Source organism: Phoxinus phoxinus, assembly GCF_949152265.1.
Source record: "Phoxinus phoxinus genome assembly, chromosome: 22".
Classification (NCBI taxonomy): domain Eukaryota; kingdom Metazoa; phylum Chordata; class Actinopteri; order Cypriniformes; family Leuciscidae; genus Phoxinus; species Phoxinus phoxinus.
Genome location: NC_136897.1, coordinates 22,190,385 through 22,205,791, shown reverse-complemented (window position 1 = coordinate 22,205,791; position 15,407 = coordinate 22,190,385). Strand labels below are relative to the sequence as shown.

Genomic DNA, 15,407 nt, shown 5'->3' with positions numbered 1-15,407 from the left:
GACAGCGGGAATTAAATAGAAAGGGCGAGATCTTTGTTGCCTCACGGACAACACAGTCTCAGTCGCTACTTGCACTATACAGCACAATTACATATCCTCTGCCTCTCCAGTTTGTCCTAATAGGCTGTGGAAAAGGCAACAGAACTGGGTGATTTCTTGTGTTCCTGTCTTTTTGGAGTAGGGCGAGAGCAGATGAGCAAGAGAGAAAGAGGCACTTCATAAAAAAATAAGGAGGCAGAGAGCAAAGAACACGGGACACAGAAGCACAGAACATCCTTTCTCTGGGTTACGCTCGCGGCGGCAGTTGATCATTTAGAGAAGATGGTGAGAGCGAGCGCCCGTCTGATGCTTCTATAGAGGGGAACAAGGAAGGCTGTGCTTCATTAGCATTGCTGGAGCTGTCCATGGTGCTGAAAGGAGCTCTGATCCCACTAAGGGCAGCACTACACACACCACCCACAGAGAGGCTGACGTCTCAGACGACTAAACGCAAATAAAAAGCACGGAGGAGAGGAATCGTCGTTCCTTGGAAAGTGGACGCGTGACAGGTGCTGCTTTGGACACGGATGCAAACCGATATGATTTTATTCCGGCTTAAAGGGCTATTCGACTGCACCGTCACGGCCTGTTGTAGTGACGGGCTTTTATCCTCCGGTAACCGTAGGGTCCATTAAGGCCGCAGGAAGTGCACTGCATGCACACAGGGTATTTAAATGGAGATTAGGGGAAAGGATTATTGTCAATTATGTTGTTTTCTGGGTTATTGGTTTCAAAGAATACCTATATGGTCTCTTTTCAGACTCATTCAATTCAACTGCTAGGCTATGTTATCTTTTATGTGATCTATTTTGTGAAACCACGCTGTGGCTTAGTGCAATTCACAAATACTTGAGCTCAGTTGCAAAACCTAGTGAGCTAACAACCTGGAAATCATTTGAAGTCATCATAGGCATGTACAAATTCGGTCAAAACGTTACTCGTAACTCAGATCCCAAGGCAGCAGTAAAAGTGGCATAATACAGAAAATGATACAATAAAAACTATTTTCTATTTGAATATATTTTAAAATGTCATTTATTACTGTGATGGCAAAGCTGAATTTTCAGCATCATTACTCCAGTCTTCATTGTCACATGATCCTTCAGAAATAATTCTGATATGCTGATTTGGTCTAAGCAACATGTCTTATTATCATCAATGTTGGAAAACAGTTCTGTCATGACAACTCTGAGAGATTGGCAATAGAAAGTTCAATCAAATAGCTTTTACTCTAATTATTCATGTCTTTACTGTGGCATAACTTTTTAATGCATCCTTGCTGAATAATCCTTAATGCCCCCAAAACGATAGTGTATAAATAATGGACGTATGTTAAAGCTTTTGACAGAAAAACCAAATAAAATAACACAAATTTAGTATACTATATATTGTTACTGCTTGTGTCATGTCAATCAACCATGTCTCTTCACTGAGTTTGCAATCCCAAGCTCTGTGGAAAACAACCACCACTACAAAAATAATAATAATAAAAAATAAAAAAATCCATTTGTCTTAGCAACAAACAACATTTGGTCAAGTCTCATGTGCTTCACATAATAAAATGCATGTGCAGTTGCTGCCAATGTCAGTCATTCACTTATGTTTGCTAAGTATGTAAACAGCAAGTTATCCATATATCCGTCCTGTATTTTACGCTACCGACATTACCAAAATAAAAAAAACACCAGTTCCCTGCTGCTGTGAAAGGGAAAAGTGAAGTCCACGGCCAAAACTCCCTTCCACATTTCCACTGGGTTAATTAAACTGGAACGTACACCTTTGGAAACAGCATTAATTATTATTTACAATACAATAAACAGTGTGATTGTGGGTAGCAGAGGCTTTCATCTCTCCAGGAGTTGCTACCCTCCCTTCCTCGTCCTCACCCCGACTCTCAGGTAACCGTGCATAAAATGAGATTTCTGAAAGAGCGAGAAGATGCGAGAAAACATATGCACTCTTTTAATGAGGGAAACTGAAAGTCTAAGTGGAACGAAAAAAAGAAGTGACATTTGTCTCTTTTAAAGCCAAACAAAAGAGTTTGTTGCATCATTTTTCTTTATTTTATTTGAAACATTTCACCAAAGAATGTCGTCGCAATAATGTCTATCCAATAACAAGAATGTTGTTTCAAAGAATCAAAAAAGGTGATGCGAGTGCAGTAAGTCCAGGGAGAACAAGAGAGAGAGAAAGAGATGTGATTTCACAGGTAATCTCATTCTGATGTCACGCCTGATTGAGAGCAGTAAAGAGGAAAATCACATCAGGAGTAGCAGAACAGAAAACATCATGAGGAGGAATGTGAAAACGTGCCAATTATACAATGAGGAAACACCAGACAAACACGTGCACGTGCACACAATGAGGCAGGCACACACTAAAGGAAACAAAAGAAATCGAATGTCTAACAAATAAAAAAAGAAAAAGGAAACGTTATTTGGAAAAGCAACAGATCCAAGAACAAATGTGCAGAGAAGGAGTGTGCATTATATCAGTGAGGATTGCTAAGTAGTACAAATACTCCTGGCACTCAGGGATCTGCTGTCAGCGGCTCTCGTAATACAGAACCGCTGCTCTTGCATAGTACCGTCTCTCTTGAGGGGGACGAAACCCAACTAATACATTCCTTTTTATTTAGAAAAAAATGAGTACATCAGTAATCGTTAAGTATAATGAGTTCCATGCATAATAAAACTTTTTAGGATTAATTTGGCATTAACATGAATACAAACAATCACACTGAAAAAAGTTATTTATATTTATAATGAACATTTTGAGATATAGCTGTGTTATATGTTATAGATAGCTGGGGTAAAATGAGTCTGAAAGCATAAAGGGTCAATTCGATTTGACAAATTTGAACTGTTATTGCTCAAAGCGTCTACATATGTGAAAAGACACATGTGCCTTACAGAGCAGTGTGAAGCCTTTTAAAGAGTAATAATTGGCCTGTTTATGACATTAAAAAAAGAGACGAGTGCTTGGCCCAAAGGTCACTGTAAATTGTCCAGTAATTAGCTGCTTAATAAAAAGCAGCGAGTTTTCATCCTGGACCAAACCAAAGCACAATGACTCGCATTCTGTGGACAAGAAGTCTGTTGTTGGAGGTAAAAGGGCAGAGGAGACGGATGGGAAAGGTTAATTGTTAAGACTTTTCCTATGCGCGAATGTGCGCAACCCGCCGGCATTTATTAGCAAAAGGTGACTGTGAGCTTTGTGTTTCTTTTCTGTGTCTGTGTCACCGTAGCGACTACACGGGTCAAACCCGAGAGGTCCGAGGAGGCGGTGATGTCATCATAGGGCACGCAGACGGGCGAGCAAGGCCTCCACATCCGTGTCACCATTGGATGAGCAAAGCGTTGGAGTTTGCTCTTTTTCCTTTTCTCGCTCTCTCGCTCTTTCCTTCTCTCTCTCAGGCCGGTGGGTCGGCCTGTGGGCTGCAGACGGATGGGGTTCGCTCTCGTAATGAGGCTCCTTGGCAGTGGGTGCTCGTGTCGAGTTGAAATTGATATTCTGCCGCGACCGTGACCTTTGCAGAGGTGCCTTCATGTTTTCTGCAGGAGGGATGGGGGAGAGAGATAGGGAGAGAGAAAAAGAAAAACAGGTTCTCGTGAAAACGTTTAGAAAAGTTAGCAGCTCTTTGAGGACGGGTTGTGCAGACACTAAAGTCCTCAAAGAAATGAGAGGAAGAAGGAGAGCGATGCGGCCGACAGCATGACAACACAATAAAAATTAAAGAGGCGCTACGCTCGCTCACCTCAGTACCGTCACCTCTCGCCCTTTTTATTGCCGCCGCTGTTCTTCTAGCCTTTCCAGCATTAAATCTCTGATCTGTGATGTGGTGCAGAGGCTGCTGGGAAGCGTCTCACTGACTTAATGCTCCACTACCCAGCACATCTACCTGAACAACTTAAAGTCATCCTTCCGACCGTCCTTCTCTCACTCACTCTCACCACCATCCAGACTGAGAGATGTAGTCAGAGTTCACAAGTCTGAGATCACCAGCCAAAAATGCTTTGATTTTGCTCAAAGAATTGGTTATAAATGATATGATCAGCATTACAATTTGACTGAAAAAAATACTAATAGCAGCAGCGTTAGCTTAGATACTGTACCTTGAAATAATGCAGAATCTTAATTTCAAATCATTCTATTTTTTATTTTAAACTTCATCTTAAAATTTGGATTTTAAAATGTTAAAATGCCAAATTTGATTAAACGTGGTCTCATTTGAAAGTGAACCTATTTTCTCGGTAACAAAAACAATAACAAGCAACTGAGATATAGAGTCAGATATTATTCCTCTCATTTGTGGTTTTTACTTTACTTTTAATTATTACAACTTCATATCTTGCATGTTGTTACGTCTGCCTCGTAATTTGGTTGTGTTTTCTTTCCCCCTTTTGTTCTGGGCTGTCCTAATTCTTAGGTTTCATGATTGGTTGGTCCTCGTGTCAATCATCATTAGACAACGTGACGACATCCCCCTAAAGAACCAATCCGAACTCTCCATCGCTGCATAAAGACCCGGAGGTGACGAGAGAGCGAGAGGGGCGTGTTTTTCTCTCGTTTGACTGGTCTTGTTTGTTACTAGCCTCCTCGTTTGTTTTTGTTATGTTATTTCTCTAAGTTTGTATTGTTTTATTATTTTGGTACGTGACTCTGTCTGCTGTTCATACACCGATCTTCCCAGACTCAGAGAGGAGGGATAGTTAGTCTGTCACATGACCTACATAAAGCAACACGTTAGAGTTTGAGTTGTTTATACACACCAGGTAAGGAGCGGTGTTACCTCATGTATTTATGTTTGATATTTAGTGTAGTTTAGTTGGCGATCCGTTGCCGAAGAACTATTTATTTTCGTGTCTTATTTCTTGGTTAGTTTAGTAATGTTAAAGGGACATAGGTTAGCGTGTTTTGTTATGTTTATTTCTTTGCTTTAACACCGCTCATTATCCCTTTCTCCTGTGTTCTGTGTCTTATCTTATTAACGTTACTTGTGTAACGTTATATTCTGTAAATATTTCTTTATCATCACTTTGACACTGTTTATCCATTGGGTGTATTATTATTGGCCTACTAAAGTAATTTAACCCAATATCTGTCTCTGTCTGATTCATCTCACCACACAAGCTATCAGTAACTGAACCCGTTTCTTTAATTTAGTTATTTTTCTTTATTTATTTTCTAAAATTTAACACTTATGTTACTTACCCTATAAACCCTAGATCTTTTAAAAGGGAGACGTAACACATGTGCAATTTGAAGTCTTAATTATTAAAATAACTGTTAATAATATAAAGTTGCAATTATGAGAAGTCACATTGTGAAATATAGTCACAAATGCAAGCAATAAAGTTGACTGCAAAATATGAAGTGGCAAATGTATAAATATATAAGTATAAATATCATATTTTTTTTCCCTTTTTTATACTCTGGTGTGGAAATAGACTTCCATTGGTGTCGAGAGATTTAGACCTACTGTATATTTACATTATTTGGATGTATAAATTGTTATGTAGGAAAAACAAAACCAAGCAAATGAATAAATAAGAGAGGAAAAAAGCAGGAGAAAAAAATCCATATTCATCTGACCTTGCATTGACCTGTATGGATGCTTTATGGAAAGGTGCGTCTGACAAACTACTATAAGTTTTCCAGGTTGGTTCTAGACACAACGGCTTTATCATCACATCAGCGGCGATTCCTACGGCTCGGCTCTCTGATGACAGCGTATATTACAGGCACGGCGTGCAAAAAATAAATAAAAAAAACCTCCTGCATTACAAACAGAGCCTCACCAAGGTGCAGAGCACACTCGTTCACTTCAGTGCAGGAGCGAGGGACAGAGTGATGTATGAGTGCTTTAAACAAGGACAATCTCTACAAACAAGAAAAGATGGAGAACGAGAGAGCGAGAGAGAGAAAGAGAGAGAGAGAGAGAGAGAGAGAGAGAGAGAGAGAGAGAGAGAGAGAGAGAGAGAGAGAGAGAGAGAGAGATAAACTTCCACAGCAAAGCAAAAATACTGCAATAAAGGAGCATGCAGACATGATGGTTTCTTCATCCTCCAACAAATGTCGCACTGAAAAGCCTCAACTGCAGCTGATTTGGTATCTCCTCATAACAGTTTCTAAAGGTCTAAGCTGCAAATGTAGGCACAGCTGCAGACCTCCAACACAATAAACCACATTCATCAAGCTGTAAGACCATGATAGCAAAAGAAACTACATTTGCATTATCTCAAGGGAAGTGCCTGCTTGTCCATGACCATGATGTGCTGTTTAATATTTTGATGGAAAGTTGGAAACCAATTGTTTTTCAAGATTCTTTGATGAAAAGAAAGTACAAAAGAACAGCATTTATTTGAAATAGTAAACTTTTGTAAATGTCATTGATGCCAATTTAACTCCATGTACAATAATAATAGTGTCATTAGCCTTAACAAGCACAACTAATATATTTTGTATTTAGACCCTATAGGACAGGTTATGCATGATTATGTATAAGTCAAGAACTGTAAGAATACATGTGTGAATGCCATCATGAGTGTTGACCTTTTTAAACGCAGCATATAGTAAACATTCTCATGGCTTATCCAAGCAATGTGCTTCTCGAATGTTAGTGAAGGTCTATAATCGCGTGCATGCTCTCAATGGTGAAACATACAGTAAATGGGACAGAATGCAGTCCATTGTGTCATGCAGAGTAAATGAGTGGTTTAAGATGAATGGTAGCTGTAAAGTAGCGAACAGGAGTGTGTGGTAGTGAGTTCTCTGCGCTCTCATTACTGCTTTGTGAGAATGTGCACTCGTTTGTCTCTGTGTGCCGCTCTCTGCCCTATGCTTCAGGCCACTTTCATTAGTCTCTTCGGCTCTTCCTTTTTCGCCTTCATTTCCTGCTCTTCACATTTGCCGTTTCCCTTTCTTTTTCTCCACATGACTTTGTTTGGCACCATACTGCTTCATTTCTTTATCCTCTCCTACTCTTTGGCTGGCTCGGGTGCTGCAAACTGACCCTGTTGATATGGAGAGGCTGCGCGTCTCTCATTAGCGAGAGGATGAGGTCTGTGTGTCTTAATGAGTGCTAAAACACAAGCTACGATGGAGACACTGCACCACTACATGACTTCTGATTTGTTCTTTTCACATTCACCAGGAAGCAGCGAATGCCAAGTTTTTTTCTAAACTTTTTACAAGTAGTAAGTGAAAGAAGGAGAGATGGAAACAGGAGCAGGAAGTAGTACTAGAGAGACAAAACACTGAGCAGCTGTGACAGTCAAGCTCTATCTAATACAGTTATTTCCATCTAGGTTCTGGAATCACCATAATAATACAACTTATGAATGTAAAAGCTAAAGTTCAGCAGCTAAAGTTCAATTAAATGTTTCATTGAGCCTTCCATAATGAAATTAGTTTATCATTCTTCAAGCATCATTAAATAAATAAATTAAAAGGATAGTTTCCCAAAAATCAACCCAAACGTCATCAACCCAAAAAAAGCCTCATAAAAACATCCTATAAATAATAGTCTATATGGATCTTCTAAATCTTGTAAAATCATTCAATAGCTCGATATACGCAACAGACTGAAATTAGTTGAAAATCTTGCTTGACAGTTTTGGCCACTATATGCATTCGTTGAAAGGAAAAAAAGCAGCTTGGACACTAAAAAAAAGTGTTCTTAGTTTTGTGTTTAATTGAAGAACGTCATGAGGGTGAGTAAATGTTGACATTTCTGGACTGAACTATTCCTTTAATATGATAGAACGTGTACTCTATTGTAGGACGAATTTAAAATGCAAAAAGTCAATTAAATAAAAATCTTAAAAACCTCCAATCTAATCTTGCATCTCTCTGGCCAATAACGTTCCAATTAATATTCTAAAAACATTCAAATCCGCCAGATTTCAGATTCCCTCAAGCGTCCATGAAGCAAACACACACTGCGGTAGAAATCTGAATGCCCCGTTCCTTTCATCAGTACGTATCTCCTCAGTTAGGCTCATAAAAACTCACTCACGTCCAGACTAGGCCATCTGAGAGAGACAGTCTCATTCCTCTCTTCAAATAGAACAAGGCTGAAATACCGGTTTCTGACTTTAGAGATCATTTGCTCAATTTGCATTTGCACTGGGGGCCGCTGAGAAACTCACTTTCTTTTCATCTCTCTGCTCTCCTCCTTTCTTTCAGCAGAAGTTTTGGCAGGAGACTCGACGGAACGTGACAGCAGATGAGGGCACTTGATCAACCTAACGAGCTCGCACGCAGACAGGCGTCCGATTAGTTGCAATGGAGCCTGTCTCACACCATTCGGGACTTTAGGAGCTCCGCACAATGCAATCGGTGACATATAATTTCCCCCTCTGCACGCCGTACGGCTCGCCATATAATCTATAGAAGTATTAGGAATGATTATACCATCCGTCTGACTGCAATCTAGCGTTCTAAGCCTGGAAATGGCACCTGGTGAATGGCTGAAGTCACATTTGCATGGAAATTAACATGACTTTGCTCAGTGGGAGGAACAGGGTAGACGTCCATGCTACTGATGCTCCTTTGACGGGGCTTTACACGCGTCCAAACACATTTATGTGATAAACAATAAGGGTGCACAATAAATCAGTTATTGCCTGACATTAAATGTTTTATTATTATTATTTATCAGCATCACTCTATATTTTATATATTGATATGCTACTTTTTAAAAGTTAAAAAGTAAAATGGCTTTGAAATGATGTCTATTATGCTCACTAAGGCTGCTGCAAGATCAAAATTACAGTAAAAACAGTAATATTGTGAAATATGTTTTCAATTTAACATAAATGTTCTATTGTAATATATTTTAAAATGAAATGTATTCCTGTGATGCCAGTATTTACTGCAGCCATGACTCCAGAAATAATTATGTTATCCTAGTTTGGTAAGAACAACATTTCTAATTATTATCAGTGTTGTGATGTTAAGCTGATTCATATGTATTTATTTTTTGGAAATTTGATGAATAGAAAGTTCAAAGAAAGCATTAATTTGGAACAAACATTTTTTGTAAAAAAAAAAAAAAAAAGTTAAGTTAGCATTTGCAAAATTATATATATATATTTTGTGATTCTGCTGTATATTCAACTGTAGAATCCTTTTTGGTGTTTATTTTTTCCCATATTATCATCAGAATTTTAACAACTGAAATGTATTGATTATTGCCTATAATGTACTGTAATATTATCTTACTGGCCAAATATTGGTGCATGCTTAAAAAAAAATACTGGTACTATATTGGGCTGCCCCAATATAGTAAAGCAAAGTCTGAGTCCACTGAGTTTTTTCTAGGGACAATGTATGGGAAATTAAGTTCGCCTCCTGTGAATTATAGCATCTACTGTATTGTAAGCCAAAGTGAGCTGATGTAACACTACGGTTTGATGACTAAATTTAGCTTAATGATCAGGCTGTCCTACTGGCCCTCTCTCGCTTGGACTCTGTGCGCGCTCGTTTATCTACATTTAGGAGGAAAAAGGGGAGATGGCACATGCGGACAAGGTCAAGGGAAATCAGAGCTAATTCTGAGCGGGTGAATTAGACCAGAAATACTGGTAATAAATTATGCCTTAATTGATGCCTTACGGTGCAAAGAGACGTGATTATGGGTTGCCACATGAATAACACAGAACCTTGGGCGACAGAATATGGGTTTGGTTCTGCACAAATGGCAAACAATGTCAGACTGTGTGCGCGTATTTGATGTGGTGGCTCTCAAATGATGAGACCAGTGCGAGAGGCGAGCCCTGACTGATAAAGAGGGCTGTAATTCAGAGCCCATGATGCTCTAATGTCCCTCTTTGTCTGACTGAAGGACTCGGAGAGCGATGACCTGCACATTATCCCCTATGCCTACATGAGTTAAGCAGTAATTAAGCATATCAGTGGAGACATGCCTCATACACCGGGCACCCAAGAGCCGCCCACTGGTGCCACAGGTAAAGCATGTTTTTATGGGTTTCTATGCTCTTCGACTGACATTTATGACAGAGGGAAGGCAATTAATATTAAAAAGATAAAAAGGAGGACGAGATGAGGTTCCAGAGAGGCTGTAACTCTCTAATTACCAAGCTGAAGAAGTAGCGTAACCTCTGAACCCAAGCAAGAGTCAAGCATATCAAAGCTAGTCCATGTGTTGTTCTGGGATCAGCGAGTGTGAACACTGAGACACAAAGAGAATAAGTAATGATTCACGTTTAAACGGCATAATTCAGAGGCTTCCTTTTCTTCTCCAAAGACATTGTCTATATTGCATGTGCATGACTGTTTTGTGGGCCTCTGTGTGTGTGTGTGTGTGTGTGTGTGTACGTCCATTTGCATGTATTTGTGTATAAGAGATTCTGTGGTATTGAGATCACACAAATGTGGCTTGGGTCTGGGTGTTGGGTTACGGTCTCAGACAAGGTCATGTCTTTTATCCAGCATGCCAAAGTAGAAATCATATTTTGGAACAATAAGTCACTGAAAAAATGTATAATCTGATATTTATTTAAACTCATATTATTCCAAGCTTGAATGACTTTCTTAGAAGATATTTTGAAAAATGTTTCAGCTGTTTTTGTCCATAAAATGAAAGTCAATGCGTGACACAAACCTCAAACATCCACCAAAGGTCATGACGTTTGAGGTTTGTCTTGCGATATTTGATGTAGTCTGTGTATGTGTACAATGAGCAATATTTTGATTTGAAAATATTTTGATTTGAGAGTAAACATATTTAAATTCTTGTGCATCATACAAATTGATTGTGTTTCTTCAGGGAACATATACCTGTAGATTTCAATCTAGCCGTATGTCCTTTTTGGGGATTGAAGGTTCTGGACCCCAATGACTTTAAATGTATGGACACAAACAGTTGACAGCCTTTACAATATCTTTGTAAATATAGTACATATATTTTTTTGAAGGAAAATAAAATCTGCCATTATTTACTCACCCTCATGTCATTCCAAACCTGTATGACTTTTTTCTGTGGAAGAGAAAACTAGGTATTTTGAAGAATGTTGGTAACTAAACAGTTTTGGCGACCATTGACTTCCATTGTATGAACAAAAGAACATCTTTTATGTTCCACAGAAGAAGAAAATATTTTTTTGGAATTAGAGTTTTGAAATGACATGAGGGTGAGTAAATGATAACAAAATTTACATTTTTGGATCTGTCCACAATCTGTCTGATATGGTGTCCCTGCATGGACAAATATAGAACAACTGCAGTGTACTGTCTTTGATTGCATTGCTCATTAATTCAGAATTTTCCCAGCCTGGTTCTTGGACCATCAGATCTGGGTCTTGAAGGGGTAATAGTCTTAGTCTTGGTCCTGGTCCAATCTGTGCTCTAACTTTGATATGTGCACCTGTATAAACTCTCTTTCTCTCAGTGCGGCAGTTGTATTGAACAATCAGAGTCTTTAACAAAGAGCAGCAGTAGGGAGTTGTAATCCCACAGCATTCAGCGCCTCACAAAAATTAATTACAAATGAAAACGGCTTAATGCTTACTTGAACCCGGGGAGAGAAGAGAATGTCACCAAATTATATTTGTTTAGGGGATAAGGGGGGGGGGGGGAGAGAGAGAGAGAGAGAGAGAGAGAGAGAGAGAGAGAGAGAGAGAGAGAGAGAGAGAGAGAGAGAGAGAGAGAGAGAGAGAGAGAGAGAGAGAGAGACGCATGTTGGGCTGTTTTATGATTTTGAGATGAAACATCTGTATCTCAGCATCAGAGAGACTCTAGAGAGATATTTGATGTTGACAAAATAATCAGTATGCCATTTTGAACAACATTAGCGGTTAAAAGAGGTAAACACTGCACATGCTTACAGTATGTACGTACATGAGGGAGTAAAACAACTATTTCAGGTTAAATGAAGGTCACAATGTGTGATTGACATTCTTAAGTGTTCACACATAAGCTCTATTATGCAGTATTTTTATTTAACATACAGTACATGCTCTTAACTAGCAGTCATCCGCCCAAACAAACTAGGACAAGACCAATAATACACAGAAACGGGTTGGACAGCACATGGCCTGATGCATACTGTAGATCCTCCATGACAAGGACAGCAAACACAAGGTTTGGGGGTAATCAGAAGGATCAGAGCCCAGAGAAGTGTTGATCAATCGAGTGGTGTAATCACTGCTACACCTACATGCTAGCTAAATGCTAGCTAATATGGCTACAACATCCCTCTTGTCACCTTTGGTTGAACTTCCATGCAGTAATTTGATTTGATAATGATTCATCAATTGCCTTAAAGGGATAGTTCACCCCAAATTGCAAATGCCATCATTATTTACCCAACCTCATGTTGTTTTAAACCTGTAAAACATTCAGAAATGTGTGTTTTTTCTCTCTATATACATGTACTATACAAGTAAATGGTAATTGACATCTTCAAAATGTCTTTTGTTTTCTGTAATTAAGTAATACTGGTTTGAAACAACATAACTTATGATTGGGTAAATGATTTCTTAAAGGCCCTGGACAAGTCCACCAACATAGGGTTGCTGAAAAATTATTCAAGATCTGGGCTGGTAACTAAAAGATTCAGACCCAACAAAGAGCAATTCATTAGCTACTATCGCCATTGTGTCTTTAGGAAATAAACAATTCCAGGTTGCTCCAGGGCTATTGTCTCAGTAATAAGTGTGATGGGAATCATTTTAGGATAAAGGAGCCTGCTAAAATTAATTATTTTGGTTTACTAAAGTTTCCTGTCTGTCTGTCCTGCATGTTGATGGAATTCATCTTCAGAAACAAAAGCTCAAAAGGAAGACCCAGCATTGTCTGGTCAACCTGGTCAAATGTTCTGTTGGCATCACAGATGCAAACTATCAGACCATAAGCTTTGGGACAAAGTTTGAAGCAGATTTTGTGACAGATGAGACACAGCAGAGTGTATCCTGACAGTTGCTGAGATCAGGTCGGCTGGGCTCTCTTCACGAGCTGCTCTACTGCAATGGAAAGTTCATGAACATTTTTGAGCGGATACATGATTGTGGGCGAAACCATGCCTCTAATTGGAAGGAACGTATATCTGTCATTGTGAATCTGCTCGCTGCAACTAGGGTGAACGGTTGGAGAACTGCACAATTAGCAAAAGATTCAAATGAAATCAGTCGTCACACTGGCAGTCTCTGTGAAGCTCCTCAGAACAGGAAGTTGGGCTGGGGTTTAAAGTAATTAGAGAGAAGGAATCTTCATTTGAATGCCAAACCTGATGAGTTTCCTGAATACTTTCTGCTACAGGACATCTGTCTGTGCGGTGCTGCAGGGATGGGTAATTATTCAATCCAGCCCACTCTCATTTATATCGCTGTCTGCGGCTGTCTCACTCCATCTTTCTTCCAATTCCCAAACTCCCTTCCCGTGATTCCTACAGTTTTTCTTTCTTGGTTTGTTTTAGTCATAGTTTTGGTCTTCAAAAGAAAATATGCTTTAAATTGAGAGAATATTTTGCTAAGCAATTTTCATTTTCATTTCATTTCATCTGAAAAGGCATATAATATTTTGAAAAATGTATAAATTTAAACACTTGGAACTATAAAGTATAAATGAAATATACAGCTGATTAATTGCCTATTGTATATATAAGGAGTAGTACTTTGGAGTCTAAATAAATTATATACAGTATATGCACTACTGGTTAAAAGTTTATCATCAGTAAACTTTTTTTGTGAAACAAATTAATATTTTTATTCATCAGCATAGACTCATTTAATTGATCAAAAGTACACACTTGTTACACAACTTTCTATTTCATGTAAATGCTGTTATTTTGACATTTCTATTCATATAAATCTGAATATCATATAAAAATGTATCACACATTCACAAAACATTGCAGCACAACCGTTTTCAACATTGATAATAATAAGAAACAAAGTTTCTTTAGCACCAAATCAGGACATTATAATGATTTCAGAAGGACCATGAAGACTAGAGTAATGGCTGCATTATAATACAACATTAAAAAATAAAAGTTATTTTAAATATTTAACCGGTTTTACTGTATTACTGACCCCAAACATTTGAACTGTTGTAATTATCACTAAATTGAATATATGAATGCAATAAAAATAAACCTATGCTTTTTTTTTAGAAGAGAGAATCAATTAAAATAGTGAAATTACATTTAAAATAATCTAAAATAAATATAAGACAGCTGTATCCACATATTTTTTTAAAGAAAAAAAATGTAATTCTTCCCATTTTTTCTTCCTCCACTTTCTCGCTGGTTTCCTTTTTCCTGTCCATCGTCATGAAGTGCTATTGATTTCAGGCCTAGTCCAGTCTGTGCGCTCTCTCTCCCTAGACGCTCCTTCTCTCCATCATTCTCTCTATATCTCCCTTTTTCTCCCATCAAAGTCCTTTAGGTTAATGAGTAGACTGACTGATGAGCTGCAGATGGAGCGAGGAAGGAGTGAGAGGGGGATGGAGAAGAGGGGTGCAGACAGTGAACTGTCAGTTACTCGAGATGGGACTTATGGGAGAGGTGGCCGTAATTGATCGGATTCTGTAGTAATGTATTACCACCTCCGCACGCGGATAATGGCTAACACTGTCTAATGACTGCTGGCAACGACCAACACTTCATTGATAGCTGATGTTTGCTATTAACTTCCCTTCTCATTACAGACTATAGACTACTTTTCCATAAGTCTGAGCCGGTTGCATATTACCGTTGCAAAGGTATTTCTGTCGAGGGTCATTCGTGTCTTAATTGGGTTTTAGAAATCAATAATCAGATCCATTGCAGCAAAATCACAGATTCTGAACATGTGTGATGTTACATTATCAGATCAAACAGAACTATTGTATTTAAGTTCACTCCGCTCCACCACGGACTTTGAGTCCGGCTGGGTGCTTTCTCCTCAAGTTGTCGGGCTTCTCTCTCGACTGCCTTCGACAGCGTTCAATATGCACATCTAGCCTCGTGAAACGTACTTATGAATTCAAAACAGCCTCAAGTCATGCTCCATATTTCATTGAAGTTGAATATTTAAAAAGATCAACCCACTCAAAACCCCATAAACCTTTCTTACGGAGGCTTCCCTGCCCTAAAAATAAAATCTCATATGCCATATCATATTACAGGCGGCTCCATCAGGCTCTCGAGCTTCCTTTAACAAACAGACAGGGCCGTTCTGGTAAACAGGCTGTCCGCATCTACAAAACGTATGTTCCTCTACCCGGTCTCCTCCCTACCCAAACACACTTCCCTCTTCCTCTCCAAACAGATCAGGCCCGATCCGAGCACCTCAAATAGATGCCGACTAATACTGCAAAATACATACAATAAATACACTTTTATCCAAAGGGACTTGCATTCA

General features: G+C 38.8%; 1 protein-coding gene across 3 annotated transcripts in view; it reads right to left on the bottom strand.

The window, feature by feature from the left end:
* The window catches only part of diaph3 (diaphanous-related formin 3), a 284,319-nt gene that overhangs the window by 1,076 nt on the left and 267,836 nt on the right, over positions 1-15,407 (bottom strand). The window contains exon 26 of one of the 3 annotated variants that reach the window (XM_079598019.1): positions 2,063-3,593. The exons of 1 other annotated variant lie outside the window; for it this stretch is intronic. In XM_079598019.1, the coding sequence (XP_079454145.1) occupies positions 3,334-3,593 (260 nt within the window). In that variant the 3' untranslated portion in view covers positions 2,063-3,333. Of the gene's footprint in view, positions 1-2,062; positions 3,594-15,407 lie in introns of those variants that run through there. One more of the 3 variants, XM_079598018.1, reaches the window with a different exon arrangement.